The sequence below is a fragment of the Cyanistes caeruleus genome, chromosome 27 (genome assembly GCF_971803275.1).
Source record: "Cyanistes caeruleus chromosome 27, bCyaCae1.hap1.1, whole genome shotgun sequence".
NCBI lineage: Eukaryota > Metazoa > Chordata > Aves > Passeriformes > Paridae > Cyanistes > Cyanistes caeruleus.
In genome coordinates this window covers 85850-111782 of record NC_141727.1, presented here as the reverse complement: position 1 = coordinate 111782, position 25933 = coordinate 85850, and the positions used below count along the sequence as shown (strand labels likewise).

At 41.3% G+C, this 25933-nt stretch overlaps 1 protein-coding gene across 35 annotated transcripts in view; it reads left to right on the top strand.

Moving 5' to 3' along the window:
- Positions 1-25933, top strand: part of TLK2 (tousled like kinase 2) — a 56529-nt gene that overhangs the window by 15303 nt on the left and 15293 nt on the right. For 5 of the 35 annotated variants that reach the window (XM_086864466.1, XM_023942411.2, XM_086864467.1 and 2 more), the window contains 12 exons: positions 369-457; positions 2208-2273; positions 8950-9021; positions 11394-11463; positions 12496-12539; positions 13621-13716; positions 16401-16568; positions 17128-17223; positions 20042-20134; positions 21674-21784; positions 22916-23052; positions 24457-24609. In XM_086864466.1, coding sequence (XP_086720592.1) covers positions 369-457; positions 2208-2273; positions 8950-9021; positions 11394-11463; positions 12496-12539; positions 13621-13716; positions 16401-16568; positions 17128-17223; positions 20042-20134; positions 21674-21784; positions 22916-23052; positions 24457-24609 — 1195 coding nt within the window. The remainder of the gene's footprint in view (positions 1-368; positions 458-2207; positions 2274-8949; positions 9022-11393; positions 11464-12495; positions 12540-13620; positions 13717-16400; positions 16569-17127; positions 17224-20041; positions 20135-21673; positions 21785-22915; positions 23053-24456; positions 24610-25933) is intronic. The other 30 variants (XM_086864475.1, XM_086864471.1, XM_086864473.1 and 27 more) reach the window with 11 other exon arrangements.

Here is a 25933-nt window from a genome sequence, read left to right as displayed (position 1 = left end):
GTCATGCAGCACAGATGAAAAGCTCTGAAGCTTTTAGTCATAACACTCTGGTCCCATGTTTTCCTTTTAATAAAGCATCCAGTGGGAGAATGTGACATAATTGGTTTCTTGGATTTAGAGATCTTGAAATGGCTGGTACAACAGAGGAGACGAGAGGAAATTCCAGCAGGGTTATGGTTTAAATACTATAATATGGTGGCAAAGTCATGGTGTTACTACATGGTAATCTCACATTTCTCTTGCAAGAAAATGCTCTCTACGCGGTTGTGCTGCAGAACAGGCACTTTTAAGTCTCGTCAGTGGCACGGAATATTAAACATCTCTCTCCTTTCCTTGCTTTGCATAATCTGAGTGTTATTCTTCCATAGCAGCAGAAATGATGGAAGAATTGCATAGCCTGGACCCACGCAGGCAGGAGCTCCTGGAGGCCAGGTTCACTGGGGTTGGGGTTGCCAAGGTGAGTGTGAGTACCTGTGGTGACAGGTAACACTTTTTAGTCATTCTGCCTTGCGCTTTGGTTGGGTTTTTTAATTTCTGCATGGATAATTTTGGTTTGCAAACAAATTCTATATCACTTGTTGTTTTTTTGACCTCTTACTTGTGTGAAGTATGTTCGAGAGGAATGAAAATGGGATCTCTGTGAGCAGATGATTTGCTATACAGAAGATTTTGGGCTCTAATTAAGTTCTTAGGAGTTGTTCCATCTTAAGGCAGCCTGTATGCCCAAAAAACTCCGTAACAACTTAGTAGAAGTGGGAATCTCATCTGGCTCTTCCTTTCTCCAATATCTTTGAGAGCTACTGGTGGGATATAGTTTTAAGTGTTGTGTGTTGTATACAACACATAACCAGACTGAAGCATTGAGTTCTCTTCTTTGGGGTGCAGGAGCTAAAATCGTCTACCCCATCACATGGAACACACACAAAAAGTGTTCGCAGGGCAGCTCTCCTGTGTCTGACCCACAACCTGCCAATAAAATCCCATCTTTATCCTCATGCACAGCTTCCACTTGGTCAGGAGCTATCTAAAGCCAGACACCTGAACAACAACCTTGTGTGGGGGTTGCTTGGTGTCCTGGCATTAAGCTGTGAGTTCTCCAGGTGTGAGTATTGTTAATGTCAGTCTTTCTGAGCAATGAAATGGTGACAGAACTAATTTTAAACTAGGTCAGGGATAATGAGTTAATTTTTGTAGGCGATACTGAGTTTTGAATAACATCAAGGTAGATGGTAAAGGAACACATGGTTAGATGATTTTCTGAAGCCACTTAGAATTATTTTGAGAAAAAACATTGTAGATTCCACATTTCTCAGAAAAACACAAAGTGATTCAAAACTTGAAAGAGTTTTGGTTGAATTCTAACTTTTCTTTCTGCTCTGCCTCTCAGACAAAGTTGAGTCTGGGAAGAGAGCACGAGGAAGCCAAATGCTTAGCTGTAAGAAAGTGTATTAAGGAAGATTTACACTAGAACTTAAGAGGTAACAATTTCGGTTGCTGAAGTAAGAGTGTGGGGATTTTTTTTCTTTTCCCCTACCCTTAAGACTTTTAAAATATGAAGTTCTTTTTCTTGCATAACAGTTGATGGCATTTGCTGTACTGTGATCTTATTTCATACAACATTACAACTTTTCGTGTACTTTATCACCTGTTTCTTTCCTCTTTTGTCCCATTTTGCCACTTTAGAATCTTCAGCTGTACCAGTACAGATAAACATCTTACTAAAAGAGCTAAAAGCTTAGACACAGGTATAGCTTTAAAGCAGTGCCAGTGTACTCAGTGTTCACAAAGAATGTTAGGAACTCTTCCTTTTAAAGGAATAACTTTTGAGAGATACATGAAAGCAAATCTTAATTATGTTTCCGATATGTTTGGAGCAGAAGGTACATGCCCTTTTCTGTAGGGATGAATATTGAAAATTCGTTTCTAAAGCAATCCAAAGAAAAAAGCCTCATTTGTTGGAGGCCTCACTTTGATCAAAGCTGTTCTGTCACTGAGTTGTACCTATTCTTAAGCAGTTATACCTTATACTAGTCAGTAAACTGTTAAAGTGCATTACACTTATTGCAAACAATATATTTATTTATTTACTTGCATTCTTGCTAATTTGCAATAGATCAGCCAACCATTGATATAAATTAGCATGACTCTACTATGTTGCAGCAAACCTTGGTTGCAATATTAATTTCAGCTACTACGTTCCCTCCCAGGTTGGTGCTTCAAATTCCCTCCCTACCCCCCCAAGCCTCCGTCCGTCATGCTCCGCACTGGCATTGGTAGGTCACTGTCTTAAAGGGAATATATTGGGAAAGCTGTGATACAATTTTGTGTGATTCAGCTAAGGTTTTTAGCTGGCTCCAATGAAATGTTTAAGGAAAGAACCATGGAGAAAGTGAGTGCCATCTAGTGGGACAGGGCCTGGCTCATCCTCCTGGGATAGAAGATATCTGGTGCTGTTTATTGCATAAAAGGAAGAAATGTCATCTTAGATGCTCAGATGTGATTGGGTGAAGGCGGCAGGCAGTTGTACTGAGCTTCCTGCCTTCTTCCCACTGGGTGTATCTTGCTGTGTATGGCTTTTTTCTTTAATGTTTAGAAACACGATGTTTGGACTTGTATAAAATGAAAACATTCGTTGATCCCGTAATACAACTTAAGCTTCAAGTCCACAGTTCCCTTGTGTTATTAAAGAGCACCTATAGGTGTTTTGAGATATGAATGAGAGCAAGCTGATCTAGAATAAGTTTTTGGGCTGGAAACTAAAAAAAAGCTTCTAGCCATCAGAGTAATGGGATTCTGGAAGAGCTTTCCAGTAAAGCAGTAGAGGACAGAAATGATAAACTGTTTTGGAAATATCTGTCTGCTTGTCATTTCCTGTGGTAGCTGAAGGCACAACCCAATGACCAAGGTTGTTTGCAGCCCCAAAAGCCTCAAAATTCTGTTCCAAGTCTGTCATAAAGTTTCTTATGTAGTAGCCGAAGAATGTATTTCACTAGAAGCTTGGAGTTAATTCATTTAATCAAGTTTATGAGCAAGGAATGTTTCTAGGCAACTGTTACACTCCTGTGCTTCACCCATGTCACTAGATAGCTTCAAAAAGCTGGTGATGCTTTAGATGTCTATTCTTGCCATATGGTGAAGTGCCATTCTTCCCCAAATTCCCAGAGCAAGTCCTTGAATTAACACATGACACTCTGATACTGACTGTTCTTGCTTATTTGGCTCCTGTTTATATTTACTTACTGGGAAAACCTAAGTGCATTCCCATAAGGCATTATCCTGACTAGACATCATCCTTGGGTCAAGAGGCCCAGGAGACAAAATGTGAGTGATTTCTCTAGGTAATATTGTTTAATTTAGTCTGTTCTCATCTTCTGCCTCCCTTCCTCCTATTTGGGTGCTGCCTTTAAGATATCAGGTGGGTTAACCTGAAGGGATTTGTGTCATTTCCAGAGACTTTTACTGGATAAGAATTTGAATAAGTAATTATGATGGGTGAATCTGTGTTTGCACACAGCCTGTCTTGGGCTTAACCAGTGTGGGTCCTCACAGCAGCAGATGTATCTTCTACAAGTTTGGTTTTCAAAAGATCTCTGAACTAAGCTCTGTGTGCCGCTTTTATAGTTAAACTAAAATGACTGGAGTACTTCTAGGGAAAGTAGCTGGGCTGTAGGAATCTTGTAGATTCATCTGACTGTGCCAGAATTGAACAAGTGTTGGTCTTGGTGGTAGCTAGTGCTCCCTTTCCTCCTGCCTTGAGGTAATGACGCAGAATGTATGCTGCCAAAATAATTGTTGATGAAGAATTTGCTTGTATTAGAAGAAGTATTTGCTTGTATTAGCTTGGTTTTTACTTATTCTCTGTAACTTTTGAAGTCTTCATCACTTTAGCAACTCCTAGTTTTGTGATGGACTCAGCAACAGTTCTGGCAGCAAAGTTACCATGTTGAGATTTTGTGTTTGAGGATAATCATGTCCTCCTTGGAGTGAAGTGGTACTTCACAATGGTGGTCCCCAACAGGTGTCATAGGCCATGAGAAGAACCAGTTAATACGAGTTTTAAAACTTAGATTTGAATTTAGCAGCTGCTACAGAATATGCCAGGACTTTTTGCCAGATACTTGAAAATTGTCTGGATGCTTCTGTGTGCAACATTACTTCAAATGTGTTGTCTGGCTGCTAAAGCCCAGAAATAGTTGTCAGATCTCAGTCCTGTTTCTGCTCATGAGCTGAGGGTTAGGGTGAGTTGTGTGACCCTTCTGTCCAATTTACCATCACTAAAATAAAAATACCATATTTCCATTATGCCGCAGGAGAGAACTCCTGTGGCATAATGGAAGCCAAACAAATCCTGCTGCAAATCTGCTTGCCCATCTGATAGAGTGGGGGTTACCTTTGAACATCTGAGAATAGATTAACTTCTCGCGGCAGAAAGACCTCAGTGATTCAGGGATTTCATTATCAGCAGCAATACTGAGCTTTTCTAAAAGTCCAATTAAGAAGCAGGTTCTAATTTTCATACTTATGTGATGCTTGAAATAAGAATATGTTAATTAAACCTGACACAGTAGCACTTGACCAGAGTAACTGTAAAACCATTTGACCATTTCACTTTGGTGTAAACTTGTGTGGAATCAGCACTAACCTTTAGTGGAACCAAGGACTGACTCCATGCCTTTGAAATCACTTGATCTGCTACAGAATTCAGAGGAACTTGGATTGTCCTGACTTGAGGGAATGAAGCATGTCTATCTCCATGTCACCTTCATTTAGACAGCAAGAAAATTTTGAAGTGCATTTTGCTGTAAGCCTGTGTTGGAAACTCTGGCTAGGCAGGTGGAATTCCTAGAGCTTCCTTTCAGTACAAGGAATTGGAGAGCACAAAATGGAGACTGCCCAGTTTGAGTTGTGGAGTGATGGATCATTTCTGGGAACTTGGGGAGGCTGTGGAAATGCACAAGTCATGGAAGGCAGGAGATGGTAAAGGGGGCTGCGTCAGCTCGGACTTGTTCTAGATGATCTGGTGGGAGCTATTAGCAGGATAAGTTGTTTCTTTTGAATTCTCAGCCATTGAAGCCTCACTGTGGGCTTTCCAGGAGCTCTGGCAAAGGAAGAAATGACTAACCAGTTCCTGTGAGTGGCCAGATTTTAAATTCTTGCCTTTTGAGTAGGAGTCTTCAAAGCACCTGCTGCTATTGAATCCAGTTCTCAACATGGAGGCTTTATTGTGCATGGGTAGGTCACGGTCTTCGAAGCAGCATTTGATAGGTGAATCACAAGGGAAGAAAGCATGCCAGCTTATCTTGGAGAGAAATTCCTTGTGGAGGAGGAAGTGTGTGCTGTTCTTGTGCTTGTAATTTGGGTAAACACTATAGGAACTATTAGCTTGTTTCAGATGACCCACGTATCTTGAATTTTTGCTGAGCCCCATCACCAATTGCCTTGACAGGGCACAGTAGATGAGTGGGCTGGAAGTGAGAACAGAGAAGTGCAGTATTATTCCAAAGTGATCTATGCTAGAAAAGTCAGATAACCAAAATTCATGAGCCCTTCCTGTGTAAACTATTCCATGTTTATTATTCCCCACTGCTATTTCCCTGGCAATATACTCATGTTAATGTTCTTACTTTGTTTTGGTTTTTTTTTCAAAATTCACATTCATTCTTTTTGTTCCTTTTGTGTCATATCCACTTAAAAATGATATGCTAAATTAAGTACTGAACATTTACCCCAAGTCAGTTTCCGAGTTAAATATAAACAGTCAGGAATGATAAAATATAAATTTGAAGCATTTTTTTTATACGCACACTCACTGACTGTTAGCTGAGGGGAGATACTTGGATATATGGTTTCTCACATCCATGCCTAAACTTGTTGCTTGCTATAAGCTGTTGATACCTAATTTCACAGATAACTTCATGTTATCTGGACAATCAGGAGTGCTTTCCTTTCTCTTGACTCACTACATGAGAAGAGGCACAGCTGAGCACAAGGTCACGTTTCTGAAATATCCTAGGTATTGCATCTTCTTTGCTTTGAGTAGAGCACATTCTAGTGAACAACTTGAGTTTCCATAGCCAGAATGCCTCAAAACAAGACTTTTTGCCAACTTTACCAAGTTCAGCTCATGTCTATAAAGGTCTAATCCTTTAGAGTAAGAAAAGTGTCAGTGGAATAAGGTCCTCTCAAATGTAAGCAGGGGAAAGGGAAGGTCATGCATTTGATCCTCTGCATGGGTCAAAACATGTCTACAAAGAATTAATTATGCTCTTGTTCACAAAGTAGTATATGTGACAGTGAAATTTCTGGATACCTGTAGACAATGACAAGCTGTTCTGTTCCAGTTCCATAATGAAAAGGTTGGTTCCTTCTTGCCCTTTCTGCTACTGCGCTGAGTAGAATTTTACCACATCCTCAGTTCAGATTCTAGAGGAAGGTTTAAAATAAAGAAAACAAATGTTGTTTTTTTTTTTCTATTCAAGAATCTGACCAGCATCAAACTCCTATTTTATTGATACAATAAGTGGTTTTGATACAAACTGGTAGAGCTAAAAAATTCCCATACAGGGTAGTCAGTACAGGTAGTTGTAGTACTGAAAGTAAGAAGAACACTGTGGATTTTGTATGGGGCATTTTTCCAGCTGCTTGCATCCCAGAACTTTACATTCAGGTGCAAACTGAGTGTATTTCTTGTACTGGACAAGATAAACTTGTATTTCTGCAAAAAAAATGTTAGTAGCATTTCTACCTATAAGTGGTTCCATCAGTTAATTCTCCAGGTGATCCCAGAATACAGGGGCCTTGCAGAAGAATTGTCCTGTGTAAGCCACTGACATTCTCCTGCAAACATAATGTTCATGGAAATGTGGTGTTTCTGGAGCAGCTGCTCCTGTCATTTGCTATCCATCTGCAAAATGGAGGCAGCGAGATTTAAGCAAATGTGGAAACAACTTTCGCTTTCATCTTCATCATGTCAGAACCTCAGTGTGAGACCCACAAATGCTCGTTTGGAGAGACGCTCACAGAGTTCTCACCTGGCACAGGAGGTTGATTGGTGCCTCAGATGTGCTGTTAGGATTGGAGTTCCTGAGAGAATGGAAAGATTTTTGAGGGCAGCATTAGTACAGTTTATAAGTAAGTTTTTTTCATGGGTGAAAGGATTCACTTTCTGTTGCCGCTTGCCATAAGATATTACAATTTTTTTAGCAGTGACACTTCCACGTGGATGTAGCTAAGGTTAGTGTTGGCACTTCTGTGAAGTCCTGTTGGCCCAGGAGTAAATTCCTGGAATAACCAAGAGTTGTACCTATAACATTTCTGAACCATCACATTGGGTAGCGAGGAGCTTGTTGCTTTGCTTCAAAGAAAGTGTTGCTGAAGAGATAAGGTGAAATGTTCTTCTGGTACTGAGCTATTTGTGTGATCCCTTGAAGGAATAATGGTACAGCTTAAAGAAACCTGCAATTTTTTCTTAAAGGAATCCTAAATGTTTAGTTTCTTGAACTATTCAGGTGTTGGGTTTTCTTTTTTGTTGTTGTTTGTTTTTTTGGGATGGGGGGGGCTGGTTTTGATTTATTTTGTTTTGTTGAAGCAATTGAGCATGTTGTTTTAGGAGAAATTAATTTGATATTTAACACTCATAGTGAACACAGAAGGTGAACTCCTACTTTCAGCACATGCCTGCTTGGGAATTGGAGTTAGTAATAGCTAGATTATGTCACAATTTGATAGTGGTGTTTTGTCCCTTAAACTGGGGAGGGAGATCTGGTCTGTTCAAAAATTACCTACTGTAGGGTTTCTCTGTGGTGTTAAGGCTTCTCTCCTACTCCACCACTTGAGTCTTCTGCTCAAGTGTATAATGAGAAGTGGCTTTGCTTTGAGGAAAGATTGATTGGAGGGATGTGGTTACTGCAAAGTTAAAAATGCTAAAATAGAATGCATCTTCAGGAAAAGATGCTTACAAGTTATTAATGGAGAACTGGCTTTATCATGTCATTCTTCCTGTTAATACATTCCATCATTAATTGTGAATCTTGTTTTTACATCTTTGTCAAATTGGTCTTCATTTCTTAAGTTAGATGTGTAGGAGGATACTTTCGTGCCAGGATAAAACAGTGACTTAGCATGATTCACTTTTTCCTTTTAAGACCTGTTTTATTAGAGAACTTAATTTTCAAACTGCTTGGATATGTAAAAATGCAGATGCGTATCCAGTAGAGGCTGCAAAGATGCAGCAGACTCTTGAGGTACCTGGTTACAATTTTGGTAAATTGTAAATTGTAATTGTAAATTGTAATTTTTGGTAAATTGTTCCAGCCTCCTGAGTTTCTGCTTTGGCCTGGTGGCACCAGCTGCTCTGTGGGCAGGTTACACATGGGTCCATAAAATAGCTAAGTGGGAAAGACTGTGTTATGGGGACCAGTTGTACTGTGTTTGTACTGCTGTTAACAGAAGTTTTGTTCACTTTCCTAGTGTTAAAAAAGCATAAAATGACACACTTAAATCAGTGGTACAGCCAGCATCTGATAACAGTATTAGTTGGCTTGTCAGGTAAAGATGCGTCTGAATGCTTAGCTCAGGATCAAGCAGATGCTTGCCTGGAGAGCTGAGATTGGAAATCCTGGTACTCAATAATTTTCTTCCTCAAACCTTAGGCTTCTATAAATACCACCTTGGCTGTTTTGTGGATGTGGGTAAATAGACCAGTTAGGATATGAACTGATGCAGAAATACTCCAAAGGCTGGATCATTATCCTGAGAAAAAAATTGATGAACAATCCAACTTTCATGCTGGAAATGGCTTCTGAAGCCTCTTAGTGCCCCATCCTGTGTCTGGAAGTCTGACCCATGGTGCTACTGTAATTGTAGTTAGCCCAGAGATTGAGTGTTTATTAGGATGGGTCTGCCTTGTAGGGAAGTTGTTTCTAACAGTCTTTGCTTGCTTTTCACTAGGGTCCATTAAATAGTGAGTCTTCCAACCAGAGCTTGTGCAGCGTGGGCTCTCTGAGTGATAAAGAATTGGAGGTAAGCAGGCACAACTGCTCGGGGTAGCCAATCGATCTCAAAGCATGGAAGAAATTGTGTGAAAGTCAATGACAGTCAACTTAGTTTGGAGAATGAAAGGGATCAGGGAAGTATTTATCTTGACCCTACAGGCTTTCAGCCTCTCTGTGAAGCTCCTCCTTGAAGCTTCCCACCATTCCAGGCAGGTTTTATGCAATCCCAAACACAGCGGTCATAAGGCTCAGCTGTTTTCAGTTCATTGGGACGTGTTTTTGGATACACGTAAAAAGCCAGAGAGCATTAATGGAAAAGTTTGCCATATCTATCAAATATTTGAGCTTGCCTAAGCCTATACAAGGCAGAGCCTTTTGTGGGTTGCTCTGTGGAAGTGTGGGGAGGTGAAAATTGATGCTTTGTCCCTGGTTAGTCTCACTTCTTTAAGATTAACTATTTCAAAATGCTCATCAAAGCAGCAAAATGAATTGTAGTTGGATTTTTATTCTAAAATTCTATGTTAATAAACCAAAATCTCAAATTTAAGTGCATTTTCTTACGCATTTCTTACGAACTTCCCCCATAGTTACCAGGTAAGTTTTGGATCATATTTCCCTCTATTATATGGCAGTACTGGTATGAGGGGCTTTTGAGAATGCAGTATCTTAAGTACCATAAAGTAAGTGTAGTTAATAGTGAAAATCTGAGTATTCATTATTCTAATTGTTTTTTTTAATGAATTTTTGTGGAGAGATGTAAATTGACCAAGCTTTCAATGTACTTGAATCTCCCATTCATTGCTTTTTCAGTCTTGTAACAGATAATGTTGTGTGCCAAGTACTTATTTGTAAGTACTTGAATGGAAAAACGTCTTAAAACTGAATCTCATCAATATGCTCACAGCTTCATGGAGGCTGTAATGGAGCCTGTGGTGTTAGTCACACGAACGCTGTTCAGGAGCTGTACTTCACTACACACTGAGGAGGCAATGTCACTGACTTTTACACATACAGGGGCTGGAGCAGCAGGCCTCTAGGTAGTTTCGGAGTTTTCAGTCCCCTCTACCTTGCAGACACAATAACTCCCTTTTGTCTTAACAGCCCCTCCATCCTCTTACCAAAACAGCACTCTGTCAGTGAGTGCCCAGCTGGTAACATGGGGCTGTAGATGCCCAGCACCCACTGGTGCCAGGTTTAGATTTAACTTTATCCTTTTTATGCTACTAAAGGTGGGAGATGTATTTCTGCGCTTAGTATCTGTAAGTCTTTTGGTAGAGATCTTTAAAGAGGGTACTTGGGATTTGTGTTTCCAAACAACATGAAACTTAGGTTTACCACAGACTCTCTGGCCATGGCTTTCCCTCCCCCAGAGCTGTGGTCTGCAGTGTTTTTTTCTCTGCCCTCAGTCTGTAGTTTGGTGGTGGCTGCAGTGATTGGAGAACTTAAGAGTTTGGGAATTATTTGGGGCGATTTGGGATAAGAGATGTTTTTAAAATGACAATAGTAATGGGAATGACAAGGCATCTCTTCCCAGCAACCTCAGTGAGCTGCTTCCAGCAGTGCTTCCCAATGTCTTCGTCAGGTTTGACCACAGATGTGACCCTGGTGATGGGGAAAGCACTGTGCCCAGGTCTACTCCATTCTCAAATGTTTAGGTTTGCTAGCCTTGTGCAGACAGATAGGCATGACATTTCTGGAGACCTCAGGCCTGTCAGCTGTGCTCTATGTTATGCCTGTACATATATAAACTGATCGTGCATAAATCCACTGATAGCTGCCCATCAGGTCTCTGGGTGCTCACAGAAATGGCACATGCAACTGACCCTTGACTTAAATGAGAGCAGGTGAGGAGCAAACACAAGTCTAGGTGAATTGCTGCATCAGTAATACCTTTGTTCTGGCTGCTGTCCTGGGATAGTTCTTGTAGCCATCTGCAGTGGGCTTTGAGAAGAAGCATTACCTGCAGGCAAAGTGAATTGACATAAGAGACTGTGATTGGATTGCAGATTTTGATGTCAGTACTTAAACCTCTCATCATTATTCCCCTTGTACCAGAACTGTGATCACCTAGAAGCGTTTACGTAGGTTTTTATAAATGTTTGAGCTTGCTCTGCTAACCTTGTAAGGTTGCTGGACAGTAGAGGCTGGCTTGCAGCAGCTGAAATAGAAAAAAATAAATTTACCTCCTTGTTAACCACATTCTCTCCCTCCTGCTGCACAACTACAAGAAGGTAGCAACTCTTTGAGAGCAGTTGTTTCTTTAAGTACTAATTGCAGAAACAAATACACCAGAGAAATGAAACAGCCACTGGGGATATGAAGCAGATCATTGTGTTTGAGCATTTTCTTTAAATCTTGAAATAACTGCAGTAACGTTAATTTTGAAGTATTGTTTAATAGACTCCTGAGAAAAAGCAGAATGACCAGCGGAATAGGAAGAGGAAAGCAGAATCCTATGAGACCAGTCAAGGTAATCCATGTTCCAGCCCTGCCACAGGATTGCTGCATGCTTGGTAACTCAGGCACAGTTTGCACAGGCAGTGTCCTAGGAAACTAATGGCTCTTCTCAAGGGTGTGTCAGGCAGCTTGTTATAAACTACTCCATGATGGTGTATTCTTTTCTGGGAGCCTTGTTATCCTTATTGGCAGGAAAGTACTTGGCTTATTCACACAAACTCTTGCATTTTTATGGGACAGGCTGCCCAGAGGCTTCCTATGCTGCTCTGAAGTGTTGTTTTGCTCCTGTGTTGTTACACATACAGCAGCCAGACTTCAGAAAACAGCCTGTACTCTCTTCCTTGCTTTCCAAGATGAGTCCCTGCCTTGTTAGAGTAAGTTCTCACCATGACATATCAGGAACAAGCTGTGCCCAAGCAGGCAGTGGTGTCCTGAGTGCTGTGGAAAACCTGGCATGTTCAATCCGAGTTCAGATTTTCCAGCAAATGGGCAGAGGGGCAGATTTTGATTTCTTTCATTCTTCAACAAGAAAGTAATGAGAATTGTGTTGACAGAACTGCTTTGATAACATAATAGTAAGAAAAAAGGATTAAGATTTAATGAACTGATGTTAAGCCACTGCTAATTATCTCTCAAACTCTTACAGGAATGCTTGTGAAAGATCTAATATGAAGTAATTTATCTGAAAGCAGAGGAGTAAAAGTACCCTTTGCTCTCTGCTTATCTTGACGGAAATTTTGAAAAACCTATGCAACAGTCAAGACCTTTAGTGTTTTCTAAGTACTTAAGCAAGTGCAAATGCTCTTTGATTGGATCTGACATGTTTGGAACTGAGAGTCAATTGAATTGTCAACTGTAGAGCTTCCCAAAAACAGCAGAAGAGCTGTAACCCTGGGGCGGGCTTTTGTTGTGCAGAAGCTTTGTTGTGATAGGTGTTGCACTGAACTGGAAAAGGAGTGTCAAAATGTAGGAGGAGTTTTTTAGAATAGCATGGTAACTTCTCAAAAGTACAACTCTTACTTTAATCCTTTGCTTTCCTTTTTAGGGAAAGGCACTCCTAGAGGACATAAAATTAGTGATTATTTTGAGGTAAGAACCTTTTCATTGACAAATCCGCCTTAATTCACATTTTGCAAAATCTGTTTTGATTGAAACAAGTTTGTGATGTGACACGTGTTACTGGTCTGTCATTGGGATCATTGATTGATAATGTCAGCCTGATACGCTAAGATCTGATTAGGCAGAGGATATGAGGAAATTGTTTTTTTAAATTAAGATTTAGTTGAACAGTTGATAGGGCATTTTTTTCACTGAAGTATAGGTTTGAGGTTGATTTCCATCGGAACCTGTATCTCAGTTGAGGATAGCTCTAGGTTTGCAAACAATTTTGATAAAGGTCCAGTGTTGCAAAAGGGCCCACCTGCACAATCTACCTGCTGATTGGAGTGGGAAGTTGTTTACAGAGTTCTCTCTTACCAAAAGCTTCCCTTGGGAGGCTGGCACTATAGGGGACAAACTCCTCCCCAAAACAGTGAAGGACATTCTAAAAATCAGTATTCTTTTTGCACTGTATAATATCTGAAGTTTTTCTAGGTCTGCACAATCCAGAGCTGTAGCTTTTCTCTTAAGTTGTTTATTTTATGGAGTAACTCACTGAAATGAATGCTTATTAGTGCTTACTTCTTTTCTGGGTAAATTTTTTTATAAGTGGTAGACTGTAGGGGTTTCTGTACCAACTGGAGTGGTTCCCCAGCTCCTCACCTGTCCTGCCCCTTAACAGTGACTGGCACAGGTACTTCAGTGGAGGTGAACATTCCCTGCACTCCTGTGGTGTACATCAGATGCATCTCCTCACAGGGAATGGGCTTCCTAATTCCAGAGAGTAAATAAATAACTGATCTATGGCCAAACATGCAGGTTTATATCTTTTTGTGTTACAAAGGAAGATGTGCTTGGTGCAAATACAAATGTTTGTCTTAGATACTTACGTTATTTTGAAAACTCCATTAACTGTTAAGGTTTTCCTCTTAATTTATGTTCAGTTTATGTAAATTATTCCCTATAAAGCTTCATTTTTAAGAAAAATGTATTTCTTCTGCCTGTGTAAAATTTTGTTAAATGTAGTATCTCTGTGGAATTCCTGATGGTCAAATCTGGTTTTTGTGCCCAGTTTGCTGGGGGCAGTGGCCCAGGAACCAGTCCCGGTAGAAGTGTGCCGCCTGTCGCCAGATCCTCTCCACAGCATTCCCTGTCCAACCCTTTGCCGGTGAGTGTTCTTGAGGACACAGCTGGTGGCCTGGCATCAGTTAACTTGGTGGCTGTGCTTCAGACAGGTAATAGAAGGTTCTAGACAGGGAAGTGTCTCTTGGTGAGTGATTTGGCTTTTCTCCATTTTTAATCTGAAACTGGGCTCTGAGAGTGAGGCCATGTCTAGGACCCTGGGACAGTGGCTAGTCCATCCATAGCTGATATGAATATCTGAGCTTAAATCATACAGGATGAATGTTTCTAACATGCTGTGTGGGTACAGCAGGATGGTGGTCCTTAATAAAGGTGGAACTGATCCATTAGTTACCCTGTATTCTGTTGCAGCACATGAACTTCTCCATGGAGTTGGGAGTGTGTTGCATGTTTGTGTGGCACTAGTCAGGGATTTTCTGATCATGATTGGACCCCTTTGGTATTTTGAACAACGTGCTCACCACAATTATTTTGGCAAGGCCTTTTACTTCTGTTCGTATGCACATGACTTGCAAGGGGCATTAACAAAAGCTTGCAGAGAAGTGTGTATACATGCACAGCTGGTGCTGGTTTTTGGCATGTAATTCCACTTTACTTGCAGCATTTCTGCATGGTCTGGATGTGAAGAAGTAACCAGTGGTTTTGAGCCATTTTAGGACAGAGCGGCTAAAAAAATTTGTTGCAGCTAGCAAAGCAGTATTCAGAGGCACTGTCGCCTGAGCTTCAGTTTTAACCATTGGCTGGACCCCTCTTTAAAAGTTTTCAGCACTTGTTGAGTGTCACAAAAGTCTGGAGACATTGTGGGAAAGGTTGGCATTGTCAAAGCCAAATGCAGAGTCTTTACTGATTGCATTATTCTGCAGAGACCTTTGTGCAGTTCCTGAAAGTACTGAACTAAACCCCAGGACTGAACACTGCTCAGAATTCCATGTGTTGCTAGATTTCAGAAACTTTGCAATAGTGCTTGAAGGGAGAGCTTCGCATACGCTTCTAGATACTTTTTAATGTTTCTAAAAACTAAAGTACATCTTATTAATTGAATGGACTTTCATCCTATCAATTCACTAATACATCTCTTTAAAGAGAAGTTAATCAAGAATTAACATCTCCAAATGTTGTAGATATGTGAGGGATTAGGGACAATTCTTTATTGCAGCAGATTAGATAACCCACAATGGGACAAGTGGATTCTTCCTTTGGTTTTCTTCTATGTTTGCATGTTTTGAGTAGGTAAAAGTTGGGCAGTGTTTCTGGTTGAATATTGATGTCACAGTTAGTTTCAGCTAGGCCAGTTTCTCTCTCCTTACACAAATACTTATCTTCTGTTCTTTACTCTTACAGTTGAACCTGTGATGTTTGTTTATTCATAACAAACTATTCTGGGCCTTTGCAAGATTTGTCCTCTTCTAACAGATTGAATGTCAATAGTTTGATCTAATCCCCCCTGCCCCCAAAAACAGGGGGTGAGTAAAATTGGAGGACATTGAGTGTCTTACGCATTACAGGTGTCAGTGTGATCTTGGAAGGAAAGCAGGGTGTTAAAATGTCTTTCACATGACACAAATCTCCTCCAGACCTGACTTAATCTGTACTGTACTGGAAAACTTCTGCAATCAGAACTTTCAGAGGAATTGTAATGGCCTCAGGTTGTTACTACTTCTCTTCAAATCTCTTGGCCGATTTGAATTGCCTCACTTCTCATTTGATTAGAATGATATGCAGGTCTTGCAAGGCTGCTCTCAGGCCACAAGCATTCTTTTGGGAAGGAAGCACACTCTTGATATTGGTGATACTAACCAGAAAACAGGTTGTAATTTAAGTTTGTAAGAAAAACTGAAGCCTGACCTGACTGTTTGCTTTCTTGGAGGCATTTGCCTGGCCTGGAGTTACAGCTTGGAAGGACTTGGATGATTATTACCTAGATTGCAAAATTTTAGCAGTGATGGTGTGGCTTCGGAAGCTGGGGCACTGAGATGCTGTGTGCTGTAATCAGTGTAGCTCAGATGATTCTTGTTGTTAAACCAGTTCCTCCACCACAGTTGGAAAACTAATATACTACGAGAGAAAGGAGCTAGCCCTTAAGAGATGTAATGGACCTTTAAAGGATTTTGGGAATTAATTAGTACTTTGCTTACCTTGCAGGAGACAGGCCCCAGCTGTAATGACAGAAGTGATATTACCCTGATGTCTGGGTCCTAGACATGGTTAGGTTCCTACCATTTAGCACTTCTGACTCAGTATACTTTACCAGACTAGCAGTGTATCATGAAATTGGCTGTTTGAAAATGAGTCCTTAAGAAATCTCAGATAATATAAATGTGACTGCTTTGACCAAATTCCCAGTGCAGTTTTAGACCTGCAATCTATTTTGCCCCACTGATGCTGAAGCACATGTATTTGCAAAGAAAGGGGATGCTGAAGCACATGTATTTGCAAAGAAAGGCGATGTTTTAACTGACAAGGAATTCTGTCCTGTGTGTTCATTTGTTAGAGTTTTTTTCAGTTGCTAACTTCATTCCCTTGTTGCTGTCTGCCATTGGAACAATCACTGCAGGAGTTCTGTTTGAGTTATCAGATCCTCCCCATGCTGCCTGCTCATTCCTGAGCTGCTGCTTTGCTGACAACAGTTTTGGCAGAGTCAGAGAATCACTTTTTTTTGTAATTAAAAAAAAAAAGTAGTTCATTGTCTTTTTTTTGACTGTGTTGCAGCGGCGAGTGGAGCAGCCGCTGTATGGGGTAGACGGCAGCGCAGCCAAGGAGCCGCAGGAGGAACACTCTGCTTTGCCAACGCTGATGTCGGTGATGCTGGCGAAGCAGCGGCTAGAGAATGAGCAGCTGGCACAGAGGGGAGGTGGCCTCTGTTTTACTTTTGTCTCGGTGAGCAGCTCTGAAAAGATTTGAATCTTAAGGCATATGTCTAGTTAAGGGATGGGGATTTGAAGCTTTTCTGCCCAAGTGCAGCCTTGTTTTTTTGCCGACCCCAGTCTGTCATCTTCTGGTAAGTTCACCTTTGTTGTGAAGAGTTGTAGCTCCCTGGCTTTGCTTGTTTAATAAAATGGTGTCAGTTTTAAGTTAACAGCTCAGAATCTTACATAGATCAAAATGATGTCATCTGAGAGGATAATCTGATAAATGCAGAAAGGCAAAAGATTGAAGTATGGTCTTCCTGTGAGAAACATTTGGTTTGGCCTTGCTTAATCTCAGCTGCCGTGAATTATATCAGGCTTTTAAAAGCATTGTCTTCAGCAGGTTGGGCCAGGCTTCTTGGAAGAAACTGACTGCTTTTTCTGAACTGAATCTCTAAAGCATCCTTAAACCTGAACATGAAAGTGTGGTGTAGGCCAAGCTGCAGCTTCAGTGTGGAGATGAATGTATCTGCACAGGCACTGGTGGTCGTGCTGAGGGACATGTAACAATACACAACTTTCTTTTACAGGCCCAGCAAGGCAGCCCATCTTCTACTGGATCAGGGAACACTGAGCATTCCTGCACCTCCCAAAAACAGATTTCCATCCAGCACAAACAGTCACAGGTATAGCTCACTAGACAACATAGCTCTTGGATGTGAGGTTGAAGCTTGATGCAGCTTATCTGCTGTGCTAGAGGGTGTCATGGATAGTGGACATGTTTCCAGTGAGAAGAGCCAGTATTCCTAACTCCATCTGTAACTATTGAGTGAAGTTATTTGCTTTGGGCTTTGTTTCTCATCCTGTGAAGAATGTTTTCAGTTGCTGCTGCTGGAGTTTGTCCAATCTGCTGCTGAGGCTTTTCTGTGTCAGTGCTGTGGCCAGTTTGTCACCTGTGTGTGATTGTGCTTGGGAGAGGAACACCTCAGCTCTGTCTGTTTCTGCTCTGTTTTATTCTTAATGTTCTTCCTCACTCTGGAAGTGAAGGTGAGAAGGAAGCCTGAGTGATAGTTGTGAATGTCTCTGTTCAAGCACTGGGTCATGGGTGCATCACATTGCTTACAGTACAAATCACCAACAATCTGGCTGGCAGCTCTTTGACCTCTGCAGAATCCACTCATGGAATAGTTTGTCCTGTCAAGGTGGAACATGGCGTATTCCTGAAAGTGGTTCCCAGCAACTTCACTGACCTGAGATCAAGAAGAGGAGTATCTCTTCTGACTGCACTGCTATCTTTTTGGTACCTTTTAAATTACTGAGATTCTTTTAGCTGTGTCATCTTCTGTTGCTTACCATGGTGCCCAGCTTTATCTGCAGTGCACCTGGTTCATTTCTTCTCCAAGTCTGCTTTTAATCTTCTTTGGATTTTCATCTCAGATCTCTCTGCATCTTCCCTTGAGCAATTTTTAAACAATCATTTCCTCACACCAGTCTGTGATGATTTGTCATCATCTGTCAGAGATGATTTTGTTGCTGGGATGGTCCATTCTCCGTTAACCCTACAGGTGGTACAAGTTCTCTGTTCACCAAGGACAGCAATCCTCCCCCTGGGAGTACTCACTTGCTCAAGTCTGGGCTCTGTTGTGTCACTAGGGTCACATTTGTTGTCTATATTGTTAAAATACTGGTCTGGGAAGATCCTTGTTTCCTGACAGTGCATGGAGAGATCTGTGTGAGAATGATGCCACAACTCAAGAACCTGACAGAGATTATGTCAATCTTCGCTGTCCCAACACCCATGCTTAAAACCGTGGTCCCGCCTGGAGGGAAACAAGGTGTTTTTATTTTCTTCTGTGCTTAACATGCCCACAAAGGTCTATGTTCTTAGCAAGACATTGTCTGAGCAAGCTTTCTGCCAGTGCCAGCTTCATCATATTCCCCAGAGGTCTAGGTGGAGCATATATGTTCAGGAAATAATCTAGGAAGATGTTTGATTGCATGATGAGGACACATACACATTCTTGGTTTTTCCCTTCCAAGCCTTTTTGGAGTTGATAGAGTTAAAAAACAGATAAACTTCAGTGATTCCCAGCTTGAATCACTTGTGGCAGTGCCAAAAGCAAATCAGCATGATGTGTTTTCCTCAGTGTTTTCAGTTAGTGCTAGGGCCCAAGTACTCTGAGGTGACTTGGTGTGAAGTCACATGTAGGAGTATGTATCCTGACTTCATCTGACACAGGGCAAGCATGTCTGTGTACTTGCCTAACTGAAATAGCAGTCACTTACTAGAGCAGCTTTCTGCTATTTGGCCACCAGCTGCACAAGGTTCTCCACAGACATCCTGTATGGTGCATCCCATGGCAAAGTTTTTCCTGCAGGCAAGCAAGCATGAACCAAGTTGAGTCAGAGGTAAAGTGACCTGCCCTGCCTCTTTGTCTCTTGGGATTTAGGCCCATCTTGATTGATGTGCCATGCTGGCAGGAGCTCTGTTTGAGCTTTTCTATACCAGGCATATGTTGGGAAAGCAACAGTCAGCTAGGTTTGTCTCTTACTCCATGGTGGTGGCTTCCAGGCAAGCTTGAAATTTGGAGAACAGTTATATAATAACACCACAGGTAAGTCTCTGCAATCTCTTCTCAGAAATGGAATAGGTGCCTGCCATCCAGAAGTGTGAAATCTGTGTGTGCAGTCCTGGAGAGTTTTCCTCTGTGTCGACTTGGCTGTGTTAGATTCTGTGTTCATGTATATGCTGACTCCTTTCCCTTTTCTTCCCCACCCCTTAATTGGAGTGCTGAATCTGAAATACTCAAAGAATATTTCAGTGTGTCTTCTATTCACTGCTCCACTGAAGGTATTTGAGATGTTCTGCACCCCATAAAACTTTCCAGATAGTTTTCACTCAAGAGCTATAAAGCTCCTGTCCCCAGTGGGTACTAATACATCAGTTTATCAGAAACAAAAGCTTGTGCCCAATACTCTTGCTGTCAGTCAGTTACAATATTTTAAAATGAATACCTGTGTTTTCTGTCAGGACCACTTTAGAGCCCACAGGTGGTGGTGTTGTCTGCAGGTGGTTGTCTGTGCTGAAGAAAGATCATAAATTTGATATTCCAGCTAAGGGCTGGGATTTGATGTGGGTTTTTTTTCTTAGGCCTTTTTTCTGTACAAGCTCTCCTGCACATAGATCACCAATGTGTGTGCAAAACTCAACTATAAATGTAAAATTCGCAGGACACAGAGGATATTTTAGGCTGTTGAGAGTTACTGGTTTGTGCTGTTCAGAGGTGCTAGCTCACTGCACCTGCTGTGCTGGAGAAGCCCACCATGCAACAACAAAATGAATAATGGAGAATATTCTTCCTGTGAATGCCAGGATGTAGGAGATCAGTTCTTCTGAGACCCAGCAGTTCACATCAGAGGGGGTTACACTAGGATGTTAGTGCTGACTATTTGAAACATTATCCATTTGTCTTAAACGTGGTCTATGGTGATCTTTCCCTACAGTCTGACCTCACAATGGAAAAAATATCTGCACTAGAAAACAGTAAGAACTCTGACTTGGAGAAGAAGGAGGGGAGGATAGATGACTTACTAAGAGTAAGTATTTAAAGTGGGACAACTCTTCCAAAAGCTGCTATTTAAAGGTATTTAGAATGCTTGTGCCAGACAGGCTGCAGAGCTTGTATACCAGCTGTAGAACCAACACTTGCAAGGTAAAACAAATCCAGTGATCCTTTACCAGTGGGATAATTGTCTGGCCTGTGGACGCTGTTTGGGCCTGCTTGAACCTAGGTAATGTTTGGGGACATACGATGCAGAGTAGCTCAATTGTAGCTCAATTGTTTGTGTCCTCAGTAGTGATCTGTTGCACACTTGTGTATTTTGCTGGCTGACCTAGTAGGCTTCTCTGCAGAATTCGCAGAATGGTGTAATCATTAAGGTTGGAAGAGACCTTGAAGATCACCAAGTCCAGCCATAAGTGTAGCACCACCACCATGTTCTCAAAAAACCACATCCTCAAGTGCCACATCCGCACATTTTTTGAACGCTTCCAGGGATGGTGATTCTCTTTTTCCCTCCATCAAGTTACTCCCCTCTTCTAAGTCTTGAGGCGCTGACTCTGCCTTTCGTTTGGCAGGATGTCCAGTAACCTCTCATTAGCCTGGGAAGCCATTTTTGAAATGCTCATTCAGGAGAATCAGAGACATGTATAGAGATGACAACATTCTTTGGCCAAACCAAAAGAATAAAGCTCTTAACCTATTAACACTCTTCAGTAAAAGATAAATACCTTCAAATCAAGGATCTGGTCTTAATGGAGGAGTTCTAATTGACTTAGCTTTCATGAGCTAGAGAGGCAGCTCTTGTGAAGTGTTGAAAAACATTAAAAAGCACATTAAAAGTAGCAGTTGTGTGTGTCTCGTCTCAGCACCTGAAAGAGCTCAATCTGGCTCATTGGCGACATGGGACACATGTGAGCTTATGGGAAACAATCCATGAAGCAGGAAATAGATATTTTTTTTTTAATTATTAGGTTTTTTTTTTGTTTTTACCAGACTATTCATTGGAAAGGAAACGGTTAAATATAACTCTGTTAATGAAAGTGGTTGCACATGCCCTGCTGCGTGCTGTGGTGGTATGAAGCAGTAGCTGCCACTAGGAGCAGTCTCTTGTAGAAGGGCTGGTGGAAAGTGACTCGAACAAGAATTTAAGTGAAAATACAGAGTTCCTCCATCCTTTTCCTCTGCCGATATTGTGGCTAAAGAGGGAGGATAGACCAGCAGTGACTGAGCTATTTCGATATTTCATAGCTGTGGCAAGGTCTTAAATTTTTCTTTTAAAAAAAACCATTAAAATACTTTAGCTTGTCTTTAGTCTCTTTGTATCTTAGTTCCTTACGTGTAAGCCAGGACAACAGAACTTCCCTGTTCTAAAGGGGTGTTAAGATGTGAGTTAAAAACTTAAGAGTTTGTCTTGGATGTTTTGCTAAACAAAACATGTTATTTTGTCCTACTGGTTTGCTGACTTTAAGTCTGATCCCCACAGCTAGCTGAAGAAACTTCTTCTTAAGTGATGCTTAGTTTGTTTCTTCTAAGTGGTTTAAAGTCACAGGCTTTGTCCTCTGTTCACTTTTAGGCCAACTGTGATTTGAGACGGCAGATAGATGAGCAGCAAAAGATGCTGGAGAAGTACAAGGAGCGGTTGAATCGATGTGTAACAATGAGCAAAAAGCTTCTTATAGAAAAGGTGAGCAGGGAACATCTCTGCAGTCACAGTTCATGTCCTTGAAAGCGTCTCTATCTTCTTAGCAGGAAAGACCTGCTCCTGTTGCTTTAGTGATAAAAGAGAATTGGAATTCTGTCTTGAATTATTTATCTGCAAACAGGAATGTAATCCAAAGACTGAAGTGGTTCAGAACATTCAGATTTGGTCACTTTGTACAGTGGCAGAGTGATCTCTTCCTTAAATGAAGGAGCTGTAAATGCAGCAGGCACTGCTTGATTTGGAAACCCATACACTTGAAAAGCAGCTCTGTGCAGCTCTGGGAATGCAGGAACAGTGTCCCATTGTACAGTGGAACTGCAGATACACTCTGGGACATAGGCACATGAATTTCCTTCTTAAATGGCAAAGTTAGAGATTGTTCCTTTGCATAACACTGAGAACAACACACTGGCAACAGTGCCAGGTTCACCAGCATCCAGCCTGGTTCAGTACTGAAAGATTTCTGGCTTTCCTGATGGTTAAACGGTGCAGGGGGTTTATTTGCTCTTTTACCTGTTGGTCAGTTACTCCTATTGTTTGTGGGCACTGGATGGGCAAAACTACCCAGATGCTGCCTGGGACATACTGTCTGTTTGAGTTGCTTTTGTCACAAAGCTGATTGTTCTTGGCTGAGCAGGGCTTCCCTCTCCAAAGTAGTGACCTAGCTGAGATTGTGTCACTTTCTGGACATGGTACAAGACTGGCTGATCACTGTATCTTAGTCTTAATAGTGATTCAAGGTACATTTTCTTTCTTGATCTCCTCAATAAGGGCCTGGTCAGAGCCAGGCCTGCAGTCTAGCTAATCTCTTGGTACAAAGGGATAGTTTTAATCCTACTGCCATGCAGATCTCAGCTGATCATAGGATGGGTGAGCTGCCCAGGCAGTCATCAGAAGGGAAGAGTGAGGCTGAAATGTCATGATGAAGGTGAACAAATGCCTGCCAGTGCAAAGCACCAGCAATAATTTGATCAATGATATTCAGCTGAGTTTCAGATAAGCAGAACTGAAATAATAGAAAGTGGTAAGAATTGGTGGTGTTATAAAATGCAGCACAGCCCTTAGGTAGTAATTTATGGCTTGTATTTTTACATGGCTTTATTTTGCTTTCAGTCAAAGCAGGAGAAGATGGCATGCCGAGATAAGAGCATGCAGGATCGACTGAGGCTGGGGCACTTCACCACGGTGCGGCACGGCGCGTCCTTCACTGAGCAGTGGACAGATGGCTATGCCTTCCAAAACCTCATCAAGTGAGGATAAACAGGATTGTCTTTAACCTCAGAGACAGAAGTGGGAAAAAAACCCTAGCAGTTGCATGTCAGAATGTTGAGAATGGTGTGACTGATGCATGGAAGGATCAGATAGGAACTCATGACAATGGGGAACATTTTTAACACTGAAGTGAGAAATCTGTTTCCACTGAAACTTCCAGAGACTTGAACTAGAATGAAACGGTTTGAGTTGGCCTCTGGGCCAACTGTTGCTACCTGTCAGGAATCCTCAGTGCACCCACCCAGCTGTGTAGTGCTTGGGGTGGAGGGGTGGTCCAAAATCTTACATATATCATGAGTCAGTCAATTTGATTTGAATCCTTGCATATATTAGTCAAAGAAGGCTAATTAGCTTGCTGCTTTTTTTGTTCTGTTTTGGGTTTTTTTTGTTTGTTCCCCTTAAGTTAGAAAGTGGAGAAGCTTGAAAGAGAAAATCCATACTATTTATCTTGTTTTGCCTTCTGGTAATAGTGATGAAAGGGGCTGCAGAAGCCTGGAAATGAAGATCAGAGACCCTTTATGCAGGATGTTAATGGGAATATCCAGTCAATTCCCACCTGGCCTGGACCTTTAAGTAGGACTTGGCAAATTAATTGCACTAGAAAGCTATGTGTGATCCTTTAAAATCACATCACTTCTCTGTAGTCTGATGGAGAGGTGCAGCTCTTGTTAAGGACAGATTAAGGATTTTATAATTCTTCCTTAGTTTGTGCTGTAAGACATGGAAAAAATACTTGTGGAATACTTACCTGCAGTCTCGGTCCCTTTTTAAAAGGGAATTAGGTATGCAAATGCTTAGGTCATTTAGACTTGAAATTTCAAGAGTGATTTTGTCACTGTGAAATGTTTGAAGACAGTCTTTTTATCTTGGAGGAGAGACAGTTCCTTAGTGAAATCAGGAATGGTTTTGGCTATAGTCCAGAGAATTTAGGATAGCTTAACTGTACTTCTCCAGTGTAAGGATACTTTGTCAGACAGTGCCAGACTTCAGGAATAGTTTTAACAGGAAGATCTGAGATTCTGAACAGAGGCTTCTAGGAAAGTGTGCAAAGTAAGTGACTTGCTATGGATCCTAGGTTTCCGTGGGGCTCCTTTGGACGTCCCCTGTATGGATTACCCCTGTATGGATTAAACCTTTCCCTTTCTGAAAGATTACTGTGAGCCAGGAAAAGAATCCCATTTTGTGTAAAAATACCTTTAAAACTCTGACTCACCATGTTTGGCACATCCTCCATTTCTGTACAAAAATATTTTGTTACAAATCTTAAAAGTACAGCTGATTTAAAATTCATGGCTCCAATCTGGTAAGAACATATGCTGAAGACAACAAAGTGCACACCCTTAGTTATCTGTGTCGTGTTTTTTCTCCTCTCTGCTTTTCAGGCAACAGGAAAGGATAAATTCCCAGAGGGAAGAAATAGAAAGACAACGAAAAATGTTAGCAAAGCGGAAGCCACCAGCAATGGGGCAGACCCCTCCAGCCAGCACTGAGCAGAAGCAGCGCAAGAACAAGACTAACGGAGCAGAAAACGAAACGTAGGTTCTGTGGCCTTCTTGGTGCGTGACAAAGCCACATGCTTTGATTAGAGCACAAAATATCTCCTGGGAAATGGAATCTTGCCCTTGCCTTCAGGTTTCACTCCATGCACAAATGAATGTTGTGGAATTAGCCTGGCATTCAGCAGTATCTGGCTTCAGTTTTAAACAGTTTTCATTGAAGTAAAACAAGGATCATTGCCGAGTCCAGACTTTGTATGAGCTTAACTTGATTTTTTTATGAGTCCAGTAATTTTTTCAGTATTCCTGTTGTGGTCATGTTTGAAAAACGGGCTCTGACTTTAGTGTTACAAATCCAGAATTGATACTGGTATCAAGGTATATGCGGTACTTTTTTGTAAGGAAAACAAAATTGTACACATTTAGAAACCTTGATTTCTGTGTATTTACTGTGGAGAATTCTGAGTTAGGAGTTTTGAAACAGTTCATTTGGGGTGTTTATCAAAACATGACATGTTCACACATGACTCAGGGCAATGGTGGAAGTGCTACTTTTCTCATTGACTTTTGTTTTCCCCTGCCTCTTTTGAAGTTACTTGTGCTCTAAGAGACTTGATATTCTTCTAGAGTAAAGCTGGGGCTCAAAAGAAAATTAAAACGTTATTTTTTCAGAAGTTTTTGTGAGTTAGAAATATATTTAGTCAGAGACTTAGCCCTACCTTCTTCTAGTTCCCTTTATATATACTTCATTATATTGCTGTAGGCTAATACCATAAACCTCATTGACACTTTTCATCTTTCATTATTGAATCTCCTGGGCTTGACTTGACCTCAGAGTTCCAGAAGCCCTTTGAATTCTTGGTTTTAATCTTTAAAAGGACATGGGAAGCAAAAGCTCCCACTGCCTTTGCAGTCTCTGTAGAGATGGCGCACAAGGCTGGGTGAATCCTGATATTCAGGCTGTTCTCAGCTCCATGGCTGTGCCCCCAAAATGGGGTTATAGGTACCTGCATATCAGGTGGGTTGTGTTGGAGAACACTGTGTGCTTCCTGCAAATAACTAAGTTGGCTGGAGACATTTTCCTGTCATTCTGGCCAAGGGAGCCTGAAAAGAACTAAATAAAACTTTGAAGTCATTATTCTGTACTGCCAGGTTTAAGCTGGGATAAGCAAATGGAATGTCTGTACATTAATATTTTGAAATATTGCTATTCACTGTGGTAACCTTTCACTTCCAAAGGGCAGAATGAGCTTTCCCCATTTTTGTGGGATTCTTTTTCACCGGCAGTCTGGTGCAGTGTGGCTTATTCTGGAGATACAGCAGCACGGGTCCTGATGTGCCCTGGGAATCCTCATCATGTCTG